At 42.2% G+C, this 26,417-nt stretch overlaps 2 protein-coding genes across 13 annotated transcripts; one reads left to right on the forward strand and one right to left on the reverse strand.

Annotated features, from left to right (window-relative positions):
• The first annotated feature begins 2,206 nt into the window (after window positions 1-2,206).
• On the forward strand, window positions 2,207-17,901 carry LOC116243213 (1-aminocyclopropane-1-carboxylate synthase-like protein 1). Of its 12 annotated transcripts, none has more exons than XM_090142803.1 (15): window positions 4,576-4,650; window positions 4,720-4,779; window positions 5,918-6,056; window positions 6,231-6,506; window positions 6,808-6,877; window positions 6,960-7,599; window positions 9,197-9,294; window positions 9,469-9,546; window positions 11,737-11,837; window positions 12,256-12,342; window positions 13,475-13,520; window positions 15,212-15,353; window positions 15,473-15,615; window positions 15,771-15,924; window positions 16,598-17,901. In XM_090142803.1, exons 6-15 carry the CDS (start codon window positions 7,326-7,328, stop codon window positions 16,801-16,803), a joined length of 1,329 nt encoding a protein of 442 aa, XP_089998929.1. In that variant the 5' UTR covers window positions 4,576-4,650; window positions 4,720-4,779; window positions 5,918-6,056; window positions 6,231-6,506; window positions 6,808-6,877; window positions 6,960-7,325; the 3' UTR covers window positions 16,804-17,901. The 12 variants fall into 12 exon arrangements, with proteins under 12 accessions (XP_089998934.1, XP_089998925.1, XP_031470206.1 ...); XM_090142807.1 differs by lacking the exon at window positions 6,231-6,506 and adding an exon at window positions 5,037-5,222 and having other exon boundaries at window positions 4,597-4,650; window positions 5,986-6,056; window positions 7,533-7,599; XM_031614347.2 differs by lacking the exon at window positions 6,231-6,506 and adding an exon at window positions 5,037-5,194 and having other exon boundaries at window positions 4,597-4,650; window positions 5,986-6,056; window positions 7,533-7,599.
• Window positions 17,865-24,743, reverse strand: LOC116243214 (uncharacterized). Its single transcript, XM_090142812.1, has 11 exons — window positions 24,640-24,743; window positions 24,135-24,355; window positions 23,182-23,475; window positions 22,285-22,351; window positions 21,775-21,828; window positions 20,870-20,948; window positions 20,561-20,598; window positions 20,390-20,477; window positions 19,665-19,784; window positions 18,706-18,753; window positions 17,865-18,002 (listed from the first exon to the last, which is right to left on the reverse strand). The coding sequence occupies exons 2-11, from the start codon at window positions 24,316-24,318 to the stop codon at window positions 17,865-17,867; spliced, it is 1,110 nt and encodes a 369-aa protein (XP_089998938.1). The 5' UTR covers window positions 24,319-24,355; window positions 24,640-24,743.
• Between the last annotated feature and the right edge of the window lie 1,674 nt (window positions 24,744-26,417).

Here is a 26,417-nt window from a genome sequence, read left to right on the forward strand (position 1 = left end):
TGCCACAACCTAATAATGATCTCCCTGTCTGAGTAAACTGTACTGTCTAAGGCAAGAAATGATGCAGTGACATTTTGTAGAGCTTTTCTCTAATGGCTTTTAGAGGGCTCAGAGAAGAGTGGTACTTCATATGTTTGTTGATGGGCCAACAATACTAGTAAGTAATACTTCCAGAACAACTGTAGCCAAAGAGTCTTTTGCCACCATTAATTATTCAGAGTAACATCAAGATGCATTTCATAACAATCATATCTTTCTAACACTGTCTTCTTCTTGGAGACTTGAAAAAATCTCTCATGTTTGGAAGTTTTCCTACTTTTCATGGGGTTACAATCACATCTACTTTCTTACAGTGAGATTGTTAAAGAGTTGTCTTCCTCAGCTGATAGCTAGATAAACTCTTACAGCAGGGGAAAGGAAAAGGCCTGGATAGAAAAAGTACTGGAGATGTTTGCTGTGAGTCCTTACCATCCTTTCACACCATTCTGCCAATACTGTGGGCTTTTGCTCACTTTCACTGGTCATCCTTCCCTACTGTTTACCTCTCTAAGGTAATTAGAAAGCATTGATTTTTTTCTAGCTTTAGTTACTATCATGTGCCTTCTCATACCTGTATCACTTTGGGGCACTGGGCAGTATTACCCCTTCTGTGATCAGGTGATAGGCCCGGCTTTTATTGACATTGCCAGCTGACACTGACCTTTCCCCAGCAGCCAGCCAGCACTTCCTTGTAGTCGAGGGACTTCTGAAGAGACAAGTGATAAATATAGATGAGCACTTATCTTGTTTCTAATGTGCAGCTGACACTTTCACTTTGCAAACAGGAATTCCATTGCTGCTACTGTCCCAGAGTTTTTCTTAAAGTGCTTAGGCAGCTTTGACTCCAAAAGTGACTCATATTTGGAAATTTCTTCTTACAAGTGTGTAGGCTGCTAAATTCTTCAACTACTGCCTTGGAAAGAATGTACCTGTTTTGAAGTGAGTTCCAGATTGAGTCTGCTGGTGACATCTGACAAAAAGCCTGGGGCAGATAGATTCAGCGTGTGCTGACAGGTGGTGGTTGTGACAGCAGAACAGCGAGAGCAAGTTACTGGAAAGAGGTGATGTGAGTGAGTTGATTCTGCTAAAGGCTGGCTTAGTCAGTGCAGTTAGCTCTACAGAAAGGCTCAGTGTCTGAATACAGAGAGAATTTTGTAATTCCTCATGATCAAAACTGACAGGCTTGCTTTGCCACAAGTCAGGGTGCTAATACCATCCAGTGTATCAGGGTTGTTTATTGTTATGCTCTTCTGCCATAAATCGTAATTGTTTTTTGTTGGGAAATAGAATTTCTGCTGTATAATTAAAAAATCCACAAGGTATTTACTGTGTAACTTTCAAACTTTAAGGGAACAAACTTTTTTCTATTTCCAAGTTGAAAAAAAGTAAGGATTTTCTAGACCATCTGAAATGGAATCAAAAGGTCTGAGCTGAGCCTTAGATTATGTTAACGTTAATGTTTCATAATGGACATCACCAGCTAGAATTCTCAACAGCTTAAGTGTGGCAGTTAACAGCCTGCATAATGAATCATAGAATGGGCTGGGTTGAAAAGGACTACAATGATCATGTAGTTTCAAACCCCTTGCTATGTGCAGGGTCGCCAACCACCAGACCAGGCTGCCATCCAGCCTGATCTTGAATGCCTGCAGGGATGGGGCATCCACAACCTCCTTGGGCAACCTGTTCTAGTATGTAACCACCCTCTGAGTGAGAATTCCCCCTAATATCTAATCCAAACCTCCCCTGTCTCACTTTAAAACTATTCCCCTTCGTCCTATCACTATCCACCCTGGTAAACAGCCGCTCTCCCTCCTGTTTATATGCTCCCTTTAAGTACTGGAAGGCCAAATGAGATCTTCTTCCAAATGAGCCTTCTCTTCACCAGGCTGAACAAGCCCAGTCCCCTCAACCTTTCCTCATAGGAGAGGTGCAAATCATAAACATATGTTTTAGGTTTAAAACAGATCCTGAATTTCAGTTTGGCTAAAGAAGCTCTTACATAGAATAATCTACACTTGATGTTGTACAGAGAGTTTCTCCCTCCTTGTCTTTTAGCATCAGGGAAGTAAAGTATGTTCTTCCAGCCCAAATGCAGACGTTTTAAAATATAATTGCTATATAATCAAAGAATATTAAGATGGTATATAGTCAAGGAAAATTGTATAAAGAAATATTATATAATCAAATAATATTAAGATGCTATAATAATGAAATAAACAAGAGAGTTAGGCAAAGCAAGACAAAGAGAATAGATAGGATGCTTACCCGTAATCATGGGCTTGGTCAGGAAACTCCAGTGAAGTGAATCTTCAGAAGAGAGATCCTTTCCCACTGGTAGTCAGCTCTTAAATGGGTCTAGGAGCCAGGCTCCACCCCTTCCTGCAGCACAGGTGAATTGCCTTCACCTGTGCTCCCAGGGCTGACTCATTGCTCGCCTCAGCTGATTAATCAGAGGTTCAGGCCGTGACTCAGCAGTTCCTATACAATTGCAAACCAAAACTTTTGCATTACACAAATTTATTTTTTTCCTAGGTTGTCTTTCTCAATAGCTGTGTGATTGTGTGTGTGTTCATATCATATGAAACCGTGCGTAGTTCATCTTTTTCACAGTAAATCTAAGCTATCATTTTACTTGCCTAATTTATTTCATAACTCCTTGTTACTATAAAAATTGGGGAAAAAGAAATCAATGCTGTATGATTACATATGGATCTGACTGTTTGTCATTTAATACCTTTTGTAATCCTGTGGTGTTTGAACAGCAGGGTGGGAGCCTTTCCAGGTAGGCAAGATAGTGATCATAGGATCGTAAATAATGCAGTAACTTGACAGAGACCAGAATAAGAAGGAAATGCCCTCCATGGATTACACTGGTATTTGGAGCATTAGCTCTGCGCAGTGGAGACAGGAGTCCTAAGAATGCTTTGTACCGTTTGGCACGTAGGAATTCACTCAGTGACACATCACTGGGAGCAGTGTGGTAATAGCTGCCACTCAGGCACCTCAGCTGGCAGCACTTCACCCACACACCTCAGAGCAGCTCACTGTGGGGTTTGTAGAGGCTGCTGTGTTTTTACACCACTCTTAGCGTGGGGCATCTGTTAGCGTGGCTTTGGCTTGAGAGGTGAGCGTGGGTTATGTGACGTGTTTTGCATTGGGCACAAGGGAGACAACGTCCTCAGCTTCAGCATGCACTGTTGTAATACACAATAGCTTTAACATTAATTAACTCCCTGTTCTGCATCAGGTGCAACGTTTTGAGACGCTAGTAATACAATAGTTCTGCTTCAGGTTTTTAGCAAGCCGTGTATCAGGTTACTTCTGCCTTTGCATGAGCACAGACACAGTGAGATTGGAATTGTACAAACCTTGCCCCAGGGAACAAATGCTTTCGTTTTCCTATTCCTGGAGTTGGTCAAAGAGACAATCTGCTGTAGGCATCCTGAAGTGAAAATGCATGGATTGACAGCTAGCAGTGTTCTCTAGGTGGTGCACCAGAGGTCTGGGATAAAATACCTTCTGGTCTGTGGATTGTAGCTGGTAAAGAAGTGCTACATCATTTCACTGGCATTCAGGTCACCATTGTGAGCCAGCCCAACAGAAACAGGTGTGAGCAATTCCTCCTCCGTATCCTCCAGCAGCTGGTGGGGCTCTTGTGGGACTCCCGAGTCAGTGCCTTCCAGTAACGTTGTGCAGCAGCAGTGGTGTATCTGCAGCTGACAGGTAACAGTGGTGGATTTTGTATCTCTTAGGAGTGGTGTCCCACACCTGTATCCAAAACTCTTTGGTGTAAATAGCTAGAATTAGCTGAAATGATTCCGTGACAAATGGAATCTAAAGGAAAGAGTCATTTTGGAGTTCCTCTGTGCAGTAAAGTGTAAAAACAGCTCGTAAGGGTCTTCAGCAGTGACCTGGGCAAGGATGCAGCACAGCGGGTGTGTGTTTGTGGGAGGGCCAGCTGAGAAGTGCATGCTGATGCAGGGGTTTGGTACAAGAAAAATTTTCAGGCCGTGAAGCTGCTGGGTGAGCTCCATTGTTTTCAGAGAGCAGCAGCTTTCTAGAACTATTTGAAACCACCCATAAAATGCTGTCGGTGTCTCATTATACAATTCCAGCATAAGCACAGCATGATCAGAACCACCCTTACAGCCAGGGTTGGGGCTTGGTGGCATTTTCTGTAGAAAGGTATTAGGAAGGTATCTCTCTCTCACAAGTGTGTAGCTGTTATTTGACTCTTCCAGACAAACCAGTTAAAATCCAGTGCTAATCTCCATGTCCCCCATGATTGCCAAGTTTCAGGAAACTCAGTACGTTATTCCTTGATACGTACACGTTATCCTGACAGCACGCGAGCATTGTATCAAAGTGCCCTTAACCAAAATCCTGACTAGAACATCGTGACCTTGGCTTGATAGCAGAAAGCAGCACCGGGGCGGGGCCATCGGTCGAGGAGCTCCGAGGATGAGCGGCGGCGGCGGCGTCCCGGCGCGTCCCGTCCCGGCGCTGTCTGCCCGCGGCGCCCGCATCGCCGCCGGCGTGCCGGGGCTGCTGGACGGCGGCTTCGCCCTCTATGTCGCCGACCCCTTCGACCGGGAGCGCAACCCCGAGGTGAGGGCGGCGGCTCGGGGGCTGCGGGGAAACGGCGCTCTGCTGGTGCTTCAGTGTCGTCTCTTCCAGGGCGTCGTGAACCTGGGGACCAGCGAGAACAGGCTGTGTTTTGATTTGATAGAGGAGAGAGTAAGTGTGGCGGCCTGCCGGCTCCTTTGCTGTTTTCTAACAATTTCAAAGCGTCCAGGTAACAATTTAGCGTGGAGAAAATCGTCCCTAGGGCTGCTGACAGTGCTAACTGCTTTCACAAGGATGCACATCACACGTACTGCGTGAATGTCGTGTGTGCTAAGTAACATAATGAAAATTCACCTCAGGTTGAAAACTCCTATTTGGTTTTGCTTTGGATTCGTACACAAAGAACTGAAGGTGCTCCATTTTCGCAGACACAGCCGTGCTCCTGCAAGGGCCGTGTGCTCGGTGCTCTAACGAGGGGCCCCCATGTCTGCTGGCAGAGCCACAGCTCAGACCACGGAGTGCTCGGTGTGCAGAATGCAGGCTTGGAGCAGAACTAGTGCTACAACTGAGGAACTGCCACGCTCAGGTCTGGGCTCCAAGAGCAGCCTTTAAAGGTTTTTTCCCGCTCTGTTAATTCTAGTTTACCTGCTTGAAAACAAGATATTCTGGCTCAGGTGCTGGCAAACTGGGACCTTGTGGCCAGACCTGTTGGGAGCACATTAACTCCTGTGTTCTTTGCATGCAGAGATGATGTGCACCAGTGCAACTGCTGGCAACTTTGTGGTGCTGGTGAGGGAGGACCATGCACAAAGCCGGTGTCCAGCTCAGCTGAGGGGTCAGCAGAGCTGGTGACAGTAGGAGATTGTTATAGGAATGAACCCAAATTGGGGCCGCTGTGAATATCAGGCAGTTTACATAGGGACACCTGTGCTGAGGGCAGGAAAGCCATTGCTGATAGCACAGCTGCTTTTCTTCTGTAGCACATAGTGTGTTATTTCTGCTGGTTGAGAAGCTCATCAAGGTTAGCATTAACGTCTGATGTCAACAATTTGGAAAGAATTGTTTGGGCTTTGATACATCTCAGCAGTGCTTGTGTGAGCAGCTGGTCTGCTTCTCATCTATGTGGGATTGAGTGTATGATGGAGCAAAGCAATAAGTAATTCCTTCATTCTTTTTTTCCTTTGTTTTGATGTCTTAATGCTGTTTCTAGTATTTTAAAAAAGAGAAGTGCAAATCATAGAACTTTATCTAATTATTTTTTTATATTCTCCATTTCCTTATTGTTATTGAACAACTAAAACCAAAAAAGTATGGTACAGCAGAGCAGAAGATCCCAATTACTCCATGTTCTATAGTGTCTCTCTCTCATGTCTCCAGCTCACACGGCCTGACATGGACTGCCTGCAGCCCGATCTCTTCCAGTATTCTGACACGCAGGGTGTGAGGAGGTAAGAAGTTCATCTTCCCCTCTCTGTCCCCGCTTGAGCTCCATGCTCTTGAGTTGCACTGTGTGGCTTCATTCTCCTGGTGAGCCTGAAGGATGGGTGTGTTAATGGCAGCTGCTTGTGGATGTGCTTTTGCTTGCCTGGCTTTTTGTTCTGTTGTTTTTTCCATCCTTACAGTGCTAAAAACTGGCAAAGTCTGGCTGGGTGCAAGACGTGTGCATGGGCAGTTCTTCAGAGCTGAGGGTGGATGAGTTCTGGGAGGGCTCATCCCAGACTTAGTGAGGGGTGAACGGGAGCAATGTGGGCTGCCAGGCCTGAGTACTGCTCCTGAAGAACAGTGGAGCAGCCTTCACCATGCCTGGGAGCTCGCTTGGAGCCGTCATTCACCAGGTCCCACTGCTTCTGGTGCCCACATCCTGGTGCTCCCTCTAAAAATGCTCCACTTTGGCTCAAGTGAGTTTATTTTCTTGCTTTCCCACTGTGCAGAAATAACAGCTGAGTCACAGCCACTGCTGCTCAAGGCTGCAGATGTCTTCCGTGTGCTTTGTATCTCACAAAATGTAGCTCTCTGTTTATCTGAGGAAATTATATTGTTTAAGCTGTAGGAAGTAAAAACTCTTCAAGGCTTTCTTAACAGAATTGTGTGATTGTTCTTTTTTCTTCTTTTTGTAAACTTCATTTTTCTATGCATCTTTTGTGCTTTTTCTTCTGAGAAATATGTAGTTGCATCGCTGACTCTAATTCTGTATTTTAGCTTCAGAGAAGAAATTGCCAAATTTCTGACTGACTATGCCAGAGCCGCAAAAGAACTTAGACCAGAACATGTAAGAAAATTGCCTTATGTCTGCAGTTTATTTTTTCTTGAACTGATAAAAGGTAAGTAGATCTGAACACAAATGTCAGCAGGATACTGCAGGAGGGTTGTGTGTCAGCCCAGAGCACAGGAGCTGAGGAGAGGCCTCATGGCAGCTGCAGCTCCTCAAAGGGAGCAGAGGGGTAAGCACTGAGCTCTGCTCTGTGTGACAGCAACGGGGCCTGAGGGAACAGCATGGAGCTGTGTCGGGGGGGGGCAGCTGGGGGTCAGGGAAAGGGTCTGCACCAGAGGGTGGTGGGCACGGAACGGGCTGCGCAGGGCAGTGGGTGCAGCCCCAGGCTGCTGGAGTTCCATGACTGTTTGGACAGCGCTCTCAGATATGTGATTTGATTTTGGATGATGCTGTGTGGAGCCAGGAGTTGGATTTGATTACCCTTGTGGGTCCCTTCCAACTTGGGATGTTCTGTGATTCTATATACAATCTATATAGATCTACAGAAGCCTTAGTAGTGTCAATTTTCCGTTTGAGAAACTGGTCAATGAGTGACAGTCAAGCACTTTGTATGATAGTTGTGGTCGTGTGGCTTCCTCACTCTTCTGTTTTGAATTTAAACCACAGAGGTCGTGGTGTCTCTGTTAAGGAGCATTTGTTCTGCTTTTTTCAGATCACTGTCATGAATGGCTGCTGTGCAGTTTTTGCCACTCTGTCAACTGTGCTGTGTGACCCTGGTGGTGAGTAAAAACCTGAATGCTTTTTGTTTGAAGCATTTATCAGTGCTCCAGGGAGACCTGAGAGTGGTCTGACAGTATCTGCAGGGTGGCTGTAAGAAAGAAGGGGACAGTCACTTTAGCAGGATCTGTGGTGATAGAACAAGGGGAAATGGTTTCAAACTAAAAGAGGGGAGGTTTTGATTGGATATGAGGAGGAAGTTTTTTTACAGTCAGGGTGGTGAGGCACTGGAACAGGTTGCCTGGAGAGGTGGTGGATGCCCCATCGCTGGAGATGGTCAAGATCACACTGGACATCTGAGCAACCTGATGTAGCTGTTGGTGTCCTTGCTTATTGCAGGAAAGTTGAACTAGATGACCTTTAAGGGCCCTTTGCAACTCAAATGATTCTATGATTCTATTTACAAGTTAAAATTGAACATGATAGCATTGTGTCTTAATGACAGCTTGCTTTCCTTATACCTGGATGAAGTATAGCATGGGCATAGCATTTCTTTGTTCCTAGCAAAGTATCGTTGAACTAATGCCTCCGATTATTTCTATAAGGTTGGAAAACATTTGAGGTATCAGCAGGCCAGCCGCTTTCTGGAACATAATCTATAGGGCTTTTGGGAGGAGCAGTATAGCAAGAGGAAGGGTATAAAGGTAATGCAAAGTGAACTTTGAAGAGTGATGAGAAAAAGAGATGGGAACCACACAGAATCTGGAGAGGGCGGCACACAGAGAGAAGGTAGGCTGGGGAAGGAAATTTGGGAAAAGGGAATGGATCTGTAGCAAGAGAGGGATTTTCAGCCAAGGGAATTCCTGGAGCAAATGTGAGCAACATCCATGGGCACCCATTGGAGTGGGAAGGTGTGCAGGATGACTTCAGCACATGGTGGTAAAGAGGCTGTGAAATCAGTTTTGTTTAAAATGGCAAAGAAAATGTTTACTCCAGGCTACTCATACCCATGTCCTACTTTAATATGTTCAGATTTTTTGCATTTACAAAGCTGTAACAGAAGCTCTTTTGCCTGAAGACAGACAAACTCCTTTCTCCCCTTCTTTAGTAGGAGGAAAGGAAGTACACTGTCCTCTCTGAAACCCTGTCACATGGGGTTTTGGCAGGGAAGCACCAACCCGGGGCTTCTCACAGAAATAAAAAAGCAGGAGGGGAAGAAGTTCCACAGTGCAAGCAGGATTCCTTGCTGCAGTTTAGCACTTTGTCGGCCAGGGAGAAGTACTTAAGGTTTGCAGTAGTTCCTGTTGAAAAATTAAGAGCACATTGACAAAATGTTGTGAGCAAGATAGTTGTTTGTCTCTATTTTATTAAAATAAGTAACAGAGTGAGTTGACTAGGTCCATTCCCTTTTACTTATATGACTTGATACACATCTACTATTGAAAATGCTAGGGAAGAGGACTGGGTGGAATTCAGATTGACTGACAAGTACAAAATTTTCAACTTAGTTTGAATATTGGTTTAGGCTGTAGTGAACCCTTTGAGATGAAATCATATGTCAAATTCCTCGACTGGTAGTTCAGTTTACTAATGTCTTAGCAAAGTGATTCCTCATGAGAAACTTCAACTTTTCTTTTTCATTTTTCTAAATACTTTCAGATGGATATCTTATTCCAGCTCCTCACTATGGTGGCATAAATTCAAAAATGTGGCTATATGGTGGACTGCAGCCCGTGCATGTGCCCTTGTCCAGTGAGGTAAAGACATGTTCATATACTGTTCATATACTTTAGCAGTATTCTTCCCTCCTTGAAGCAGTGCCATCAGAAACTGTAGTTTGTTTAACTTATTTAAGAGCCAGCATCGAGTATGTTTTTCACTGGGTGGGAGTGTTTCCTCCTTTGTTCTCGCAGATTGTTTTTCTCCTGTAGGTGACTAATGAAGAAACTCACCCTTTCCAGTTAACAGCTGAAAAATTAGAAGCTGCACTACAGAGAGCTAAAAAGCAGGTAGCAGTAGCAGTGTCTTCTGATTTTCAGATTTTCCTTATGTTTTTTTTTTTTTTTTAAGTTGCACATGCTCTTGATATCAAACCATTTGTGTATCTTCATCCATGCAGATATTCTGGAGCAGGGGAGGGGGGGGTCCAGCTCTAGCAACAAGGATTGCATTTGTTTCTGTAATCTGGGCAATGTAGCAAAATGCAGAGAAACTCCTCACTCTGTTTTATGAATAATAGATCTTAATTTGTCTTTCAAGACTAAGTCTCTTGCTTGGTAATGGAACTCAAAGTATAGTAACGCAGCTGTTGTTCAGATCCTAAAAAGACAGAATATGTTACTGTAATGACGTGTGTAGTTAATTAAAGGAACTTGTTGAATGTGCTTCTGAGGAGGGCTCTTCTGGAGCAAAGAGGACAGAATCTGCTGTACCACGATGTCACTGGGAGCTTGGTGGGGTAAGGAGGTTTGGCACAGGACTTTTCTTCCACTAGGGTGGCTCCTTGGAAAATATATAATTTTTGCAGGATTTAGGAAATGTCATTAGATCAAAATTCTTAGCATTTTGAGTTGTTTTATTCTGATCAGGATTGTATAAATGGGGATATTATTTATCATATTGTTAAATATATATATTTTTTTCCCTCTTTGTCTTTGGAACTGTTCTTGTTTGTAGAAATGCTTGGTTTTCTGAGTGCCCACAAAACAGTGCTCACCAGTGTTTCAGGATCAAATGTTTCCTATTCTTAGTGTCTTGGTATTTATGGTCCACAGACTTCTTGGAAAACTACAAATGCACTTAGCCTTTGTGCTCTTCCTTGATAGAATCCAGCAGAGGAAGCATAGGATGAGTAGTAACACATTTTTATCAAAGATGTGGTGAGGGTAGTGGTACAGAAGACTAACACAAATTTGTTGTGTCCTTTTCTAGGATAGAAAATAAGGTTTAACAACAGATACCACAGATAGGCACAAGTAGGGTCACTTATAGTAAGGTCACATATTAAAAAAAGTGGATATTTTGCATACACATGGATGTGTGTATAGCTTTTTTTTTTTTTTTTTTTTAATGTAAGACATGTCAAAGCTCTCCTATTTACCCAACTGCTTCGTCAGCACAGTGCCTATGTTTAGACACCATCTGTACATCTTTGTCATCAGCCAGTGCCTCTGCCAGTCTGTGTGGGACTGAGTGTGCAGCTGCCCACCAACCCTCCTTGCTGGGCAGGGTGTGAGCACCATGCTTATGTGACACAGACTGCCCAGACAAGGTGTGGGGTCATAGGGCACAGGTGTGTGATCCTAGAGCTGAAACTGATCTCGTGGATAACATTGCAAACATCTGTTTGGATACGTGCAAGGTAGTAAGCAGACTAGAAGAGCAGTTGTGAATCTGCCATCCCTCAGCAGCTGCTCCTGTGAACATGAATGCCTCAGCATCTTCTGCTTAATATGTGTCAGATATGCCAAGCACGCTTTGGGCTTAGTATTTGCATCGTTTCCCATTAATTTTTTACTGTGTTCGGACTCAAAGGCAATAAGCTGAAATCTCTTACTGTGAGCAAGAGCTGAACAAGAAACCATTAAATTTCAGCAAATTGCTTAGGGAGGGGAAAGCACGTATTGGTGCTTCCACCTAATTTAATTTCCTGGAGTTCTCTGGAGATGCTTAATGCAAATGATCTCCTTCAGAGAGGGCCAGGATGGACTGAGAATGTGCAGTGTCCGTTTTTCTAAAGCTTAAATGTGCTGAAACAAAAAGTACTGATTTAAGTTTATTCCAAACATGAAGTAATAAGGTAATTCCTCATGCTGGTGCATTTAAAATCTTGAAAGTTTCTGATGCAGCCATTAACTGTTTGCCTGCTTGCAATCAGATTTGTTTGGAAGTGTCTCTGTAGGACCTCTGTTCATCCCCCCAACATCGTAATCTTGCCTGTTGGGGTCAGTGGGTGTTTCAATTCAGCATAAACCTGATTTTCATTCAATAACATACCTTTTGGAGTGATCTTGGCATTTCACAGGATGAATAAAGAAACAAAATCTGCAGTTTAATCTGCATACTAATATATACCAGGTATAATTCAGTGATTTCTGAAAGCCAGCTTTTCATGGAAGGGAACGGTCTGCTCTTGCTGCATCCTCCAACTTCAGTTTGGTGTCACTGCTGTCTCCCACTGCTGGTTTTTCTTTTTTCAGGGCATCAGAGTGAGAGTATTAGTCCTCATCAACCCTAACAACCCCTTAGGGGATATTTACCCAGCGCAGTTACTGAAGGAATGCCTTGAGTTTGCACACAGGTTTGAGCCCTGGCACTATTTGTTTGGTATCCAGTTTTCCATTATGCAATATAGCAATGAAGAAAAATCACCTTTGTTATCTCCTGTCCTTTGTGCCTGTTCTGAGGAGGTGGCATGCAGGGACTTGAGCTTGGCTTTTATGTAACTATCCTTTGTGCTTGGCTTTTCTGGGAACATGAAAATAAACTGGGATCTCTCTGAGATCCAACAGTTTGTTTTGAAATGAAATACTGTTGGGATTATTTAAAAAAAAATCTTCTGATTTCTATGTGTAAAATCAATATGGTGAATATAATAGCAAATAGGCATGCTATTATGGGTACTTTGCCATGTAGTAGTTAAGATTATATATAAATATGTATATGTGGAAATAAATTCATTTTAAGTATATTACAGTGCCTCTATGTTTTATACACAGACATGAATTGCATGTAATAATGGATGAAATCTACATGCTGTCTGTTTATGATGATACCACCTTCACCAGTGTTCTTAGCTTAGATAGGTAAGTGTGATTCCTTAGCATGGGTTAAGATACTTAAGATATTTAATCCAAAATGGAAACTATGCCTTTTTTAAAAAACCTTCTGTATAGTATAACCAGTACATTTCTAACTAATTCATATCCAAGTCTTTGCGTCTATGAGACTTGTTAATACTAGAGATGCTTCTAGACTGACATGAACAGATCACTTGGTTGTAGCTAATGTGCATGGCATAGTAATGGTAATCATAAACTGACAGAGCCCTTCATCTTTCTCATTTTAATGGTCGTGAATTTCCTGAAGGTGAGCAAGTTACCTGCTACAATGAGTCTCTTTCCTGACTAGTGTGCTATTGGGCACTTCGTGTCCTCTGGCAGGCGATAGAAAGAGTAATTCTTCAGGAATGCTTGAACCTATTGCTATCTGACTAGTAGAACTTCTTTCTCCAGAAGTATGGTCTTAACTGCATAAATATCTCACTGATAGGAAATTTCCAAGTCCATCCAAGTATAACCAAACAGTGAGCCACTGGTTGTTGTCTCAACCACACAAGATCATAAGCTATAAATAATGCCTGAAAAAATGTTGTTACTGTGGAAGTTCACCCAGCTTTATTAGGCTGAAGGTGGAAATTTCCAGGCTTAGCCAGGCTTAGCCTTATTACACAAAGTTACACAAAGGAGAAAATAGCATCTTCTTCAGTAGTCTACAATGGAGTATTCTGTTTGACTGTACCAAATCGTGTAAATACATGACTTGAAATGTTCACCTCTGCCTTCCCCAGTCTGAAACACAGCAGAGTGGAGCAAAGAGTTGTTCTCTGTTGAGTACAAGATGCATTTTGCATCCCTTATGGAAATACTGCTTTTGTTCTAATATAGGTGTGAGCACTGACTGTGCAGCGGGAATCTGGGAAATGTAACTGGTCTGTTACATCTTACTGGAAGTCCTTTTCTGTTATTTTATGTCTCTGCCTCCTAGAATACTACATGTATTTTGTTACAAGTTCTCTGAAGAAATCCATGCCACTTGAAAAGTTTATATGCTAATTTCACTGAAAATGAATTATAATTTTACATATTTAATCATTTTTGTAAACCTGCACAACTTGTTCATTTATAGCAACAATTCTTATTTTCTTTTCTCATTCAGTTTACCAGATCTCGAACGGACACATTTTATGTGGGGTTTTAGCAAGGTAAGTCAAAATATTATCTTTGTGTTTTAAGATATTTCACCACAAAACTTATTTGAACTATTCTGACATAATTTGTATTACAGATAACAAACTGAGCTTCTCTTTATTTATTACTTTCTCCCTTGGCAGTCTAGAATTCATTATTTTCAGCAGCTTAATTAGGGATCTACTTAACAGAAACAGTTAATGCTTATTTATACAGCCATGGTTGCTACATTTGCTGGGGGAAATTACAGTGGAAGATTATGCATATAAGCACAGTTCAGATCTGTAGCATTTTGTCTTTTCTTCTCTTGGAGGGAGCAATAAACTGATGGCTGATTGGAACAGGGGTATAATGGGGTACAGTGGAGACTGCCAAGGGTATGAGCCAAGCCTGTTTTAGTTGTTGGCCTCGAAAGCAACCTTGGTAAAGCCACTGGTCTGTCTTTCATTATTCTTGCCTACAACTAAAGGTACACAAAATATTACTAGTTTATCTGAGAAACACAAAAGGCTTCAAAACTGAGTTAATGCAGAGCAGTGTAGAACTTTTAACCGGGTTGTGTTATTTTGTGCTGCTTTGCCAGCATGTTGCCTTCACATTTTCCTTCACCATCTCCTTCTCCCTCTGCCTCTCCTGTCTCACAGTTGTTCAGAAGTTACTGATTGTTTCCTACTGTTCTTGGGACTGCATTTGGCCAAGTGTGCTCCAGAAGATAAGTTAGATGTTTCCAGTTAATGTAATGAGCAGAAATTTTCATAGCCACTTGTTTGTTCTGCAGTCCTTTATTGAGTGGACATTATACTATCTGTTTGTATTTGTTTCTTTGGGGATGGAGCAGTCCCTGCATTGTACCTTAAAATGACCCTAGAAATGGCAATAGGTCAGTTTTGATGTTACTCTATGCTTTTTATCCTAAATTTGTTGGTCTTGGTCTTTCATTCTCTGCTTGGTTAATGACTTCCTTTCTGTTAATGCTCAATGAGGAGGTAAAGGCTTTTTTCATTAATATTAAGAATTCTTTCATCAGTAATAATGCAAGAGATAGGCTGATAATAATTTCATCGATAGATTTTGCTTTCCATCGAGTTGGTGACTTGCAATAATAGAATTTAGGATTTCATGTCTTGTACACCAAACCATATGGTTTTCTGCATAGGGACTCAGCAAAAGTTGACTTTAATATATATATACTATTGCATACTTGTGTAGCTTTTAGAAATACTTCTGAACAATGACTGTTGCAGAACATGTACTTTAGTAGGCACTCATGACAATGCCAAACTTAATTTTTGGAGTTACTCATCCGTTCTCAATATTTTTTATTCTTCATCATATAGTCACCAAAGTTGGAAAAGACCTCCAATATCATCCACTCCAACCATCCACCTATCACCAATATTGCCCACTAAACCATGTCCCTCAGTACAACATCTGAATGTTTCTTGAACACCTCCAGGGACAGTGATGCCACCACATCCCTGGGCAGCCCACTCCACTGCCTGCTGTGTTATCAAATGTTTTACTGTGTTATCAAAGGTTATTTTTGCAGAGCAGGAACATTTATTTGATCAAGCAGCTGATGTGGTAACATACCTTTTTGGAGATTTATTTTCCTTTACATCAGAATGATTCTAAACTTGGTGGCTGGGTAAAGAACAGCATAAAGTAAAAATTGCTCCTCTCCATCTTCTTTTTGTCCTCCAAGGATTTTGGTATGAGTGGAATCAGAGTTGGGGTACTGTACACCAGAAATCATGAAATTCAGAAAGCTGTCAATCAACTAGCTGTCTTCCACAGCTGTCCTGGACCTGTTCAGCACATTCTCACTCAAGTCCTTAAGGACAGAGGTTAGCCCCACTAGAAATGTTCCAGTGAGCTGGGTTTTTTTTGTTGTTGTTTGTTTGTTTGTTTGTTTTTTCCATTACAGGTGGAAATAAATAGAATTTTATTTGTCTTGATTTGATAGATTGGTTGGATAATGTGTTTTTTCCCACCAACAAGAAGAGACTTAAGGAAGCACAGAATCTTCTTGTGGATGGACTTGCAGACATTGGTATACCTGTGCTGAAAAGTTCGGGAGGACTCTTTGTGTGGGCAGACTTCAGAAAAGTATGTAAGAGCTTTGAAGTAGTGGGAATGTAGAAGCTGAAAATGTGAAAATTACATGTTGCATGTTGTTAAGTGCTTTTATATCAGGTCATAGAAAACCCTTTCAGTCTGTGTATTTGTTCAGTCTTTAATAATAATTTATTTTCTTTTTTTAGTTCTTAAAGTCACAGACATTTGAAGCTGAACTCGAACTATGGCAGAAGCTCCTTGATAAGAAACTCCTGATTAGTCCTGGAAAAGCTTTTTATTGTCATGAACCTGGATGGTTTCGATTGGTTTTCTCTGATTCTGTGGATAAGATTTATTTATGTAAGTTGGTTTTACTTTTAATACATCATGTAGTAGCATGCAAGCTTTGGAAAACATTAGCATTACAAATAATGTGTTCAAATCTACCTATTCCCTCTCAGCTTGCGAGGGCATTATTAGCCCTTGTATGAACTGAGAAATACTAGAACAGCCCAGAGCATTGCTTACTGAGCACTACTCTTGGATTATGTCAGACCTTTCAAGTTTGTGGAATTGCATCTTAAGAATTGTTTTTTCTATGTTGGAAGTCACTGCTTCTTCTTGAAAATTAGCTGTTGTATCATATTGGTATTCCACAGCACCCCTAATCTGTACGTACTTCATATGTGAGATATGAAAAATTTACCCATTCTTTATGCACTAAAATATGTAATATCTTGAACAAATGCTATATATATTACTGGCCAAAGGGATTTCTGTGAAGTAAAGGAAGTGTATGGGGTAACAAAAAAATGTAGGTTGGGGGGGAAATCTTGGGTCAACTATGTCAACTTCCTGCTGAGAGTGGGGCCAGGTGCTCAGAGCATTCTTTAATCAAGTTTTGGGACTGTCTAAAAACAGAGGTTACACAGCATCTCTGAGCAGTCTGTGTCCAGTTGACCTTTCCCTTCTGTTTTCACCATTTCTACTGGATAAGAAAAGCTTGAATTGAACTGTGTTTTCCCTTTGATAGGTATTGAGAGACTTCAGCAAATGCTGCATGCTGATGATACCAGACCAGTTGTAAACAACACATCTCCTACTGCAGACTCTTCACGCAGCCCAGAAAAAGATTCTTCCGGCACACCTTCAAACACCCCCCAAGAGGATTGCCTCCCAGCCAAAAAATATACTCGTTTTTTAAACTCATCTGTGCATTTAATGACTGATGAAATTTAGCACGCTTATGTTTACTGAAGGATTATGTTACTAAGTATTTTTGGCTGCAATATTGCATAACAGTCTCACTTTGCTGTGACTTGGCATTTCTAGTCATGCAAGCAGGCCTGTTGAATGGAATTTGAAGACACTGGAACTCTTAGATACTCTGAAATTTGCCCTTGTTAAGCACTGCCTCCAGCTTTATTCAATTTAAAGTGTATTAAGCATCAGTGAAAAGCAAGAAGTCTTACATATATACTTGGATGGTGGATTATAAAGTTTTGAACAGACTGGTAAAAATTATGCAGATGACTAGAGGTAGTGGATATTTTAAACTGCATATTTTAATGAGAAGAGTGCAAGTACTGAATCAGGTGTTATTTAAGTTCTCCTAAACTTTTGTAGCTGACAAAAATGTATTTAAGAGATACTGTCAATAGTTAAGATATTCCAAATGCCTGTAATGCTCCAAAAACAGCAGTATAATGCAACACAGGGTTAAATCTCAAATTTTTAAATAACTCACTACATGAGTTATATGAGATGTGTGCCCATGCTCAGCATGTTGCAGCAGTTAATCCTAAGATTACATCACTCCTGGCTTTTGCTCTCCTCCTCACTTTGTTGAGCTTCCTGTTTGCTGCTCTATCAAATTACCAAGCATCCAGAAGTACAAATGACAGTCCTTGAAAAGATATTCACTGTAACCATCATTATCCCCTCACACATCTCCCCTCTTCTCTGCAGTCTATAACTTCTCACTGGGGCGCAATTCTGACAATAAATGCAACATAGTTCATTGATCAAGGGGCCTGGACCTAAGCTTTGCACTGGGACCATCTCATCAGTGAGGAAAATATTTCACAGATGAGCTTGGTACGTTGTGCTCACTCTCTCATTAATACACTTCTACACTATCTTAAGAATTTTTTCATCCATAGAAATACCATTACATGAAAATACATTCCACAGCCACCTTGCCAGAATGCCTCAGTGAGTAGTCATGTACTTCACTTTAGTTAAAAGTGGCACTTTGCTGATAGTTGAAGGCAGCCAAAATATTTGGCTTTGCCACGTGTTCAACCAACTAATAGCAAAGTAAAGAAGAAGATCATAGCAACGGGTATGAAAAGTCCTTGTGCTGCCTCAGTGTGGTCCACGGAGTGCTGCATTTCCACGGGCTTACTGTGGAGCTCAGTCACTGTCCTTGTTAGATCCTTGTAAGAAGAGGGAAGAAAACAGCACTTATGTTCAGTTCTGCATTTTGGAATTTCTGCAAATTACATCAAAAGAGAAGTACTCACTCACCATCTGTTTTATTTGGCAAGAAATTGCTACATAAAACGGACAATATAGAAAACTGTTAATGTCTGATTTACAGCAAGAGGATTCTTTCAGAAAATAATTGCCATCCCCTATTAATGATAAGTAGTCTTTTAACTCTTCTCCAGCAGGGACAAAAGGCTGTTCGACTCTCAGGACTTCAAAATTACTTGTAGACAATGGATGCTTGGAACCCGAAATAGAGAAAAACATGTAGAAGACATGCATTCCTATCACTACAGCCAAGAAGCAGACTGCTTCTTCAGCCCCTGTATACATACAAGAAATGTTTCTTGGCCATCTCACTACCAGCAGGGAGATACAAGTATAGTCTGGAGATCATTTGTGTGCTTCAGCAGCTAAGCCAAATATTTCCTGATTCTGGCAGGTAAGAAGTGCAGCTTGCTATTTGCCTCACCCAGTTCATTGGAGAAGGGGTTTGCTGCAGGCTGCAGCTCTCAGCACCCCCGTGTCACACAGCGTGCACAGAGAGGGGACAAACTGCAGCACCAGGGAGTGGGATTTGAGAGCTTCATCAAGAGCTCATGCAAAGCAGTGACTTACTGATGGAAAAAGCAGTATTGATGTCATACTTACAGTAGCAAAGAACAGAATTCCAAACAGAGCATACAAAGCCTGGAACTTCTGTGAGGAAGAGTGGAAAAAAAAAGAGTCAGAATCATGTAAAAATGATTTCATCAGTGCATTTGCACCTCCAGCTGAATCCAAGAAAGGCCACACAATGAAAACAAAAACAACATGATGGAGCAGTTAACCTCAAACAGGTGTGATTCTACTTCTGTCACATGCCTAGCTATGCTTGTTCATCGGATTGGGAAGAAGCAAAACTCAGTAGTTTATTATATGGGATAATCTACAGGCCATGTCTACACATCAGATGATTAAAGGTTAACCTTTTTAGAAAAGTGGCTGATATACTGCAGCCAGACCAAATGGCCTCAAGTTGTGCCAGGGAAGATTCAGGTTGGATGTTAGGAAGAATTACCTCTATGAAAGAGCTGTCAGGTGCTGGAATGGGCTGTCCTGGGAGGAGGTGATGGAGTCACCGACCCTAGAGGTGTTCAAGAAACATTCATATGTTGTACTGAGGGATGTGGTTTAGTGGAGAAATATCAGCAATAGATGGACACTTGGACTGGATGATTTCGGAGGTCACAGAATCACCAAGGTTGGAAAAGACCTTCAAGATCATCCAGTCCAACCATCCACCTATCACCAATAGTTCCCACTAAACCATGTCCCTCAACACAAAATCCAACTGTTCCTTGAACTCCTCCAGGGTCGGTGACTCCACCACCTCCCTGGGAAGCCCATTTCAGTGCTTGACCACTCTTTCAGAGAAGTAGTATTTCCTAACATCCAGCCTAAATCTCCCCTTCTACCCTTCTATCATTGGTTACATGAGAGAAGAGGCCAACAAGGTCTTTTCCAACCTTGGTGATTCTGTAATTCTATGAAGTAGTTACAGGCACTGCAGGGCACAGACTGACTCATGTCAGTGCATCCAACAAGCACACATCCAGTAAGGTACTTACATATGAGTTTATAATGACACAGGCAATTGCCCCAGCAACCCACAGGATGCTTGAACTGTTCCATATGGTGAGGTTCATCAGGGGTTTCTGGGGACACAAAGAACAGTGAGGATATTTTAGCTGCAATTAGCCAGCACGTCTTTGAATCAAAACAATACATACTGTGCAAGGATGTTTATTAATGAACTAACATCAGTGGTATGCATAAAGACAAACCCAGAGACTACTGCTGCTAACTTGACTTAAGCTTTTGCTCCTCTTGTTGGTCTATTAATAAACTGAGTATTTCCATAAACCAGATTCTTGTTCTGCTTTTGTTAATCTCTTAACCTGATTTCCAGCTCCTGCTGCCTTCCCACTGATACTCGTCAGCATTTCTGACTTCATTTCCAAGAAACAGGTAAGTGGTAATGTAATCATGAGTTAAACCCCTTAAATACAGCACATTCTGGATATAAATTCTGAATTCTCTCATTTTAAGTATAGGGAACATGTAGAGAGAAGAGCAAAGCTGGGACAGGAAGAGTGAGATTTGGTCCTATGAGCATCACAGCCTCCAGCACAAACTGCTCAGTTCTGTTTCTTTCTACTTTGCTAGTTTTTGAGTTGCATACAAAGCTTGCAGAAATTGAGCAACTCCAAAAGTCAAAACAGATATAAAACTGTCATTAATATCACAACAACTTAGATTACTTGTAGTTACCTAGAATGTTGTTAATACTTACATTTGTCTTCCGAGCAAATAAATACAGTAACAGGGTTGCAGCTGCAGTTATTCCTCCAACTAACAATACTGTCACTGACTGATAGGAGCTAGAACACAAGAGACAACCTGTTATCTCACTGTGCTCCAGTAGAAGGTAAGGTAGTGAAAGAAAAATGCTTGAAGGACTTACTCTGAAATAATTCCAAGCACTGCACTTCCAATTGCTGTCTACAAAGACAAAAAAAAATAAAGAAAATCACACTCATCTCACCTCTGTCTTCCTGCACAGAGAAAATAATCCTTTTGGCAATCGTTGGAAATCAATATTATCGAGAACATTTGCCTCACAGAATGGGAAAAAAATTCCATGATAGATACAATGTAGACAGATTTTTTTAGATGACATTTCTTGCTGAGGAGAATTTTAAATATTGTATCAATTGATGAGATGTGAAAGAACTTGATGAGGAAAAATCGTAGAGTTCAGCACTAGGCTTACCACTGTCAAGCTGTACAAGGCATTCACGGAACCCACTTGGCTGGCTGCAGAGCTCAGGAGGATAAGAGCAATGCAAATCCTGGTTACAGAGAAAAAAAACAAAGAAAACATTTGTAGTGAGTGATAGTTCCAATAAAGACAGCAAATAAGTGGTAACAGTTTTAATACTGACAGCAAAGCATTCAGATTTCCATGTGCTCATCCATCCAATAAATATTCAATGATTTTTTCCAAAGTATTTTTGTATTATTGAAATGGAGTCTCAATTACACAGGCTGTACTGGTTGAAACAGAGCAGTGTTATATACTTGCAAATCAAGTAAATAATTTTTTTTCCTCAGATATTTGTTGTATATTTGTGTGGATATCAGAAAAGATTTTTTTTTACCTCTAACTCACCTAAGTGAGCATCTCTGAAGGTCTGCAAATTTGTGTCACAAGGCTGCACCCAGGGGGAGAACACAAAGGCCATGCTGTTCGTCACGTAATTCATGCCTAGCAGCTTTTTGGTAAGCAGTATATCAGCATGCCCAGAGGCTTTACTTTCTGCTTTTTCTAGGTCCTTTCAGCCCCTGAGCACAGTGAGCAGAGGTCATTCATACAAATTTTTTGAGATTTAGAATGGATACTGAGATATAGGCTGGATATAAGGAAAAGGTCCCTTACAATAAGGGTGGTGAGGCGCTGGCATAGGCTGCCCAAGAGATGGTAGATGCCCCGTCCCTGGAGGTCAGGGGTAGATCAGGATCTGAGCATTCTGATTGAGCTGTAGGTGTCCCTGTTCATTGCAGGGGAATTGGATTAGATGATCTTTAAAGGTCCCTTCCAATTCAAACAATTCTGTGATTCTATAACTATAGTATTTACCTGAACTTGAAGCCTGGCATGTCATTCTGGGTACTTACACAAAAGTGAGGGATAGCCAGTAATAGTTCCCCAGCTGGAGCCGTAGCCTGGACCTGCAAAAGACACAGCAGGAGTTAGAACATCCTACAAGACCGCAAAGCACATTGCAGCATATCCATGGGGTTGCAAGAGCCTCAGGGATAAGCTCACCCCAGCAGGTGGGCTTCCATTGCATTTGGGCATAAAGCAATTTCTCCTATTTTCCATTTTCAACCACTAAGCATAATCCTGCAACAACTTGGACTTATGGGTTTCCATCTTTTAGCTGCAGAGTCACTCCAAACCCCTGAGCAGGCTCTGGAGAACGTGTACTCTGATGAAGAGCTGAGGGATCATGGAATCATTTAAATGCATCAGGGCTGAGTTGTATTCCACAGCTGTAGAGAATCTCATTACCTGCAACTTCCCTTGTTAGCACCTAGGGAGTAGCACCTCCCAGACCCAGGCAGCCAATTAGCTTAACCACAGAGATGTTGCTGTGAGAGTGACTGAACAGAGCCTGAACTTACCAGCCTAGAAATCCCACTGCTACCATGAGATAAGTGGCTGCCAGCCCATAGACCTTCTTGCTGAAATCTGAAGAGACCATGTAGACAATGTTACTTCAATCATTTCAACAATGCAACAGAACTTGAGAGTAAAACTATGCTACCCCAAGAATATGTGGTGAAAGAGTGAAATGTTCCTGCTTTGCTTGTTTGTCAAGAATTCCCCAGGGGAAGCCATCAAAAGTCCTGTCAGAGCTGTGGGATGCCAAGGGGCACTGCCAGTGGGTGGGTGTTTCACTCCACGGCTACAGCTGCAGGGTGCACTGCCACTTTCTATTTCTTTAGCAGGGCTGATGCTTAACCAATAGCTCTGCAACAGCCTTATAGGCCCCTTGTTTACTTTCACTGTATACCCAGTGCTGACTGGTCACTCAGAAATGGGCTGCTTCTATGCTGCATTTGCATTCCTGCACAGCCTGCAGCAGCCCCCATCTGGACACAGCCTGGGTGCAGACATCAGCCCGGCAGCACAGGGATTTGCTCCTCACCGTGCTTTGAGGTAATGCAGACTTTAGTCTCCATCTTTACCAAGCACGTTCTACGTGGAACAAAGATCACATTTATTGCGGTTGCTGATATTGTATATATAATGATTAACAAAGGGCCTTAATGGCCCTACAGTAGTGAGAACAAAAATCTGTATAAACATAATCTTGTTGTTCTGCCTGCTGCTAACTGTTCTGGATTAGAAAGATGATACAACCAAGATCAATTTAAATCTGTTATTTACACAGATGGAATTGGTACGTCTTAGCTACCCATACACATCTCACAGAATTATGGAAGTAACTCAGACCACTGACAACAGAACACTGTATTTGGCAGTTCTCTCACCCTTACCCATGCAGTTCCACTTACCATCGGGGGGAAGATCCAAATCCTTTGGTTCCCTTTGGTCTCTCGGAGCTGGAGGCTGTGATCGTGGCCTGACTCCTGGAGGCCCTCCAAGGTCTGTGCTACGGGATTCTGGGCAGCCTCTGCTTCCTGCTTCTACCCTGTGCTCTTCCATTAGGGTTGTAGCTTTGCTGAGGTTCTTTGGTGATGTTTGTTTGCAAACATCAGTGTCTTCACTGACAATAACAACTTCTTCTTTGGTAACAACAACTCCACGGGGCTCGCACTTCCTGATGAACCTCTGAAGCACTTGGATGTCTGTTTAATGAAGAATAAATATAACTGGAACCCAGCTGTGGACAAAGAGGTGGCTTTCATCTGAAATGCAAAAAAAGCACATAGTCCTGGGCACCAGCTCTCTATCTGACTCAGAAGAGTAAACCCAAGCATCCGTTTCTTTCCATACCACAATATGGGTTGCTTCAAGAGCTTCTGAAGCTTTTTTGAGGGAGAAGACAGAGGCAGTATTGCACTCAGGATTTCCTGGGGACAAAGCTGTGTCAGAAGTTCCAGCTGCGTCCCTGCACCACGTGTGTTCATGGTCCTTGTACCCACCTCTTTACTGAAGAGCATCACTCCCTCCTGTTCAGCATCACTGATTCATTTCTTAACACAAATAATTCCCCAGGTGACACCAATAGAAATCATTTTCCATGTGAGTAATATCTGCTACAGTCAACGATCACTTTCTTTCTGATAAAGATCATACTCTGATAAACTCATGCTGTAAGGCAGCTTGTGGCAATGAATCTGAAACATATAAGCAGAATTTGGAAACCTCTTCTTCCCAAACCTAGATTTCAGCAGGCCACTATGAAAGAGTGTAAAGATACCCTATCCTGTTGGTCAGCAATGCATTCCTTGAGAACACTTATCTCCCACATTACGGGAATCTGCATACAGCATTCTCCAGTTACCTCTCCTCATAGCGTCAGAACATGGCAGAGTGAAAATGTTGCTTTGGTGGCTTGCACAGGGACTTGTTAGTGCATCCTGATGACGCAGGTAGAACGTCAGGAGGTCTTCATTCCTTCGTTTGTGTGTGATTTGTTCTGTCCTGTTGCATCTCTTTGACTCAAACCTTTCATTCCCACTGGCCATTGTCGGTGCTGGGTTCTTTTCTCCTGGTATTTCCCACCTTCCAAAACGCCACAAAACAATGAGTGACTATCAGCTCCAAAAGGAGAACCAACTGCAGACAGCACGGTGAACGACCAAAGGAAAGCTTTCACTACTCCCCAAAGACACATCCTTTACCGGTGAGATCTCTGTGCACCTGTCAGTGCAGCACTGGGTCTATCAGCCGGCTGCAAAGTCTGACTGTGCACAGTACTCCTGGCACAGCCCTTTAAAAATTAAACGCACATTCAGTAGAAGATCAGCAGAGAAGATCAGCAGAGGTGGTAAACTAGAAAAACTCACCTGTGTTGATCTCTTGCTTATAACCAAGGAAGGGACAGTAGTACAGGGTGTACAGCGAGCATTGGGTGTCAGCCGGGCAAAGTCTTTCCTTCCCTACAAGAAACCAATCACAGACTGTGGAGGAAATGGGGGTAGATCCTGCAGATAGAGTTGGCCAAAACAAAACCAAAAGCAACTGCTTTGTGCCTACCTGTAAAGTCTGCGGATCTCAGCTGTGACTTGATCACTCCCTTGCTGAGATAAGTAGAGGTGGCAGGTTGAAAACGTACCCATATAAGGCTACGGCTTGTGACGAGTTCTGTGGGATAATTATGGGAATGTGTATTGCAAAGTCCTTCCTCTGTAGGCTCTTGTCAGGCTCAGCCCACGCATAATGCCGTATGGCTCACCTTGAGCAATAGAGACTTTGAGAAAAGGAACTGCACATTAACTTTGGTTTTTGGTGACTAATAATATCTGCAGTTCAAGTGCTGGTTTTGAATCTTTTGCAAAACTTTGATGTAGAAACAAAGAAGGGTTGAGCTTGGAAGAAACCTCTGGAGGTCACCTGCTCCAAGTCCACTGCTGAGGAGATCTGCTGGCTTGCTGTAACCCTCCTCCTCCTCCCTGAGCACATGGTCCTACCTTGAGAGCCCCCTGTGCTATGTGCTCTCACTCTCTTTCTCTAATCTCTACCTCTTTCTAATCTCTATTCCCTCTTTTGCCAGCACTCAGAAGCACCATTTTAGATCAACACAAGAACAACAGCATTGTGTTATAGCTTGGCCCTTCAGAGCTGCCCACCTCCAACAATGGCCAAAAGCCAGAGCATGCAGGAGAAGGGTATTAAGAACTGTGCAGTCACTGTAAGACTTCCTGAAACACCCAAACAGTCCAAAGGTGAGTGTTGAGGAATCCTCACAATTGAACTGACTTTTCCAGTTCTACTGCATCTTTTTTATGTAAGCAGTCATTCAACAGAACACACATGGCGACACCACAGATGTCTATAATGACAGAATAATTTCCCTAGTTATCCTCTACCAATTTCCAGCATTTAGATTTTGTTCAGCAGAAAGCTGGTGTTTTCATGGGCCTGGCTATCAAAGACAGGTTTTGATGTCTGATTAGTAATGATCACTAGATACAGAGCCTACTAAATTGCTTTTCTTATTCCTATCCATTTATCTATTCAATTATTACATTTCAGTTGCAAAGTGCAGTCAGCAAGTTTTGTGAAGGTCTTCAGTAGTATTTTATCACCAACCTTTGTTTTTGCAGGCCCAGAAAAGTTAATTGTTAGTTGTTGTGGTGGTTGTTGCTGTTTCACTCTCCAGTCCCTGTCGCAATCATTTTCAAGTATGTGAAACAACATGTGACCAGGGAGTAGGTCCTTGCAGGACCCATCTATGGTCCTTTAGAAATAGTCTTAACTCATTTGTTTTTCTTTCTCTGAAACACTTTCTCTGGTCAGGTCTTTCCCTCTTTGGCAGAGATGGCTCTGTTTGCACAAAACAGCAGAACAACATGTGATAAGTCCCCCACAAAGACCTGTTCTGGCATAAATATCTCCTTAAATTTCCAAGTGCTGGAACTCATTTGGCATCTCTGCTACAATAGCTTTATCACCTTTTACACGTTGTGTGCCGTAAACCTCACTGACTTCTGCAACAACTCTGCTCTGGCTCTTCTTGACTATGAAATTTCATAATTATCAGCAGCTTCCTCTCTTGAACCTGAAGGCCATGATGATTTACTTCAGAACACAGGTGGAGACTTCACATCTATTCAGTGCTCAC

Source organism: Phasianus colchicus, chromosome 6 (genome assembly GCF_987193195.1).
Source record: "Phasianus colchicus chromosome 6, bPhaCol1.hap1.1, whole genome shotgun sequence".
Taxonomy (NCBI): Eukaryota; Metazoa; Chordata; class Aves; order Galliformes; family Phasianidae; genus Phasianus; species Phasianus colchicus.

Coding starts and splice junctions, on each gene's coding strand:
- LOC116243213 (XM_090142799.1), top strand. CDS start 4,504: ATGAGCGGCGGCGGCGGCGTCCCGGCGCGTCCCGTCCCGGCGCTGTCT. Junction 11,838..12,255: donor TGCCTTGAGTTTGCACACAG/GTTTGAGCCCTG, acceptor TTTTATACACAG/ACATGAATTGCATGTAATAA. Junction 15,616..15,770: donor TGTGGGCAGACTTCAGAAAA/GTATGTAAGAGC, acceptor TTCTTTTTTTAG/TTCTTAAAGTCACAGACATT.
- LOC116243214 (XM_090142812.1), bottom strand. CDS start 24,318: ATGGCCAGTGGGAATGAAAGGTTTGAGTCAAAGAGATGCAACAGGACA. Junction 22,352..23,181: donor TTTGGATCTTCCCCCCGATG/GTAAGTGGAACT, acceptor TGGTCTCTTCAG/ATTTCAGCAAGAAGGTCTAT. Junction 18,003..18,705: donor GAATTCTGTTCTTTGCTACT/GTAAGTATGACA, acceptor TCTTCTTACAAG/GATCTAACAAGGACAGTGAC.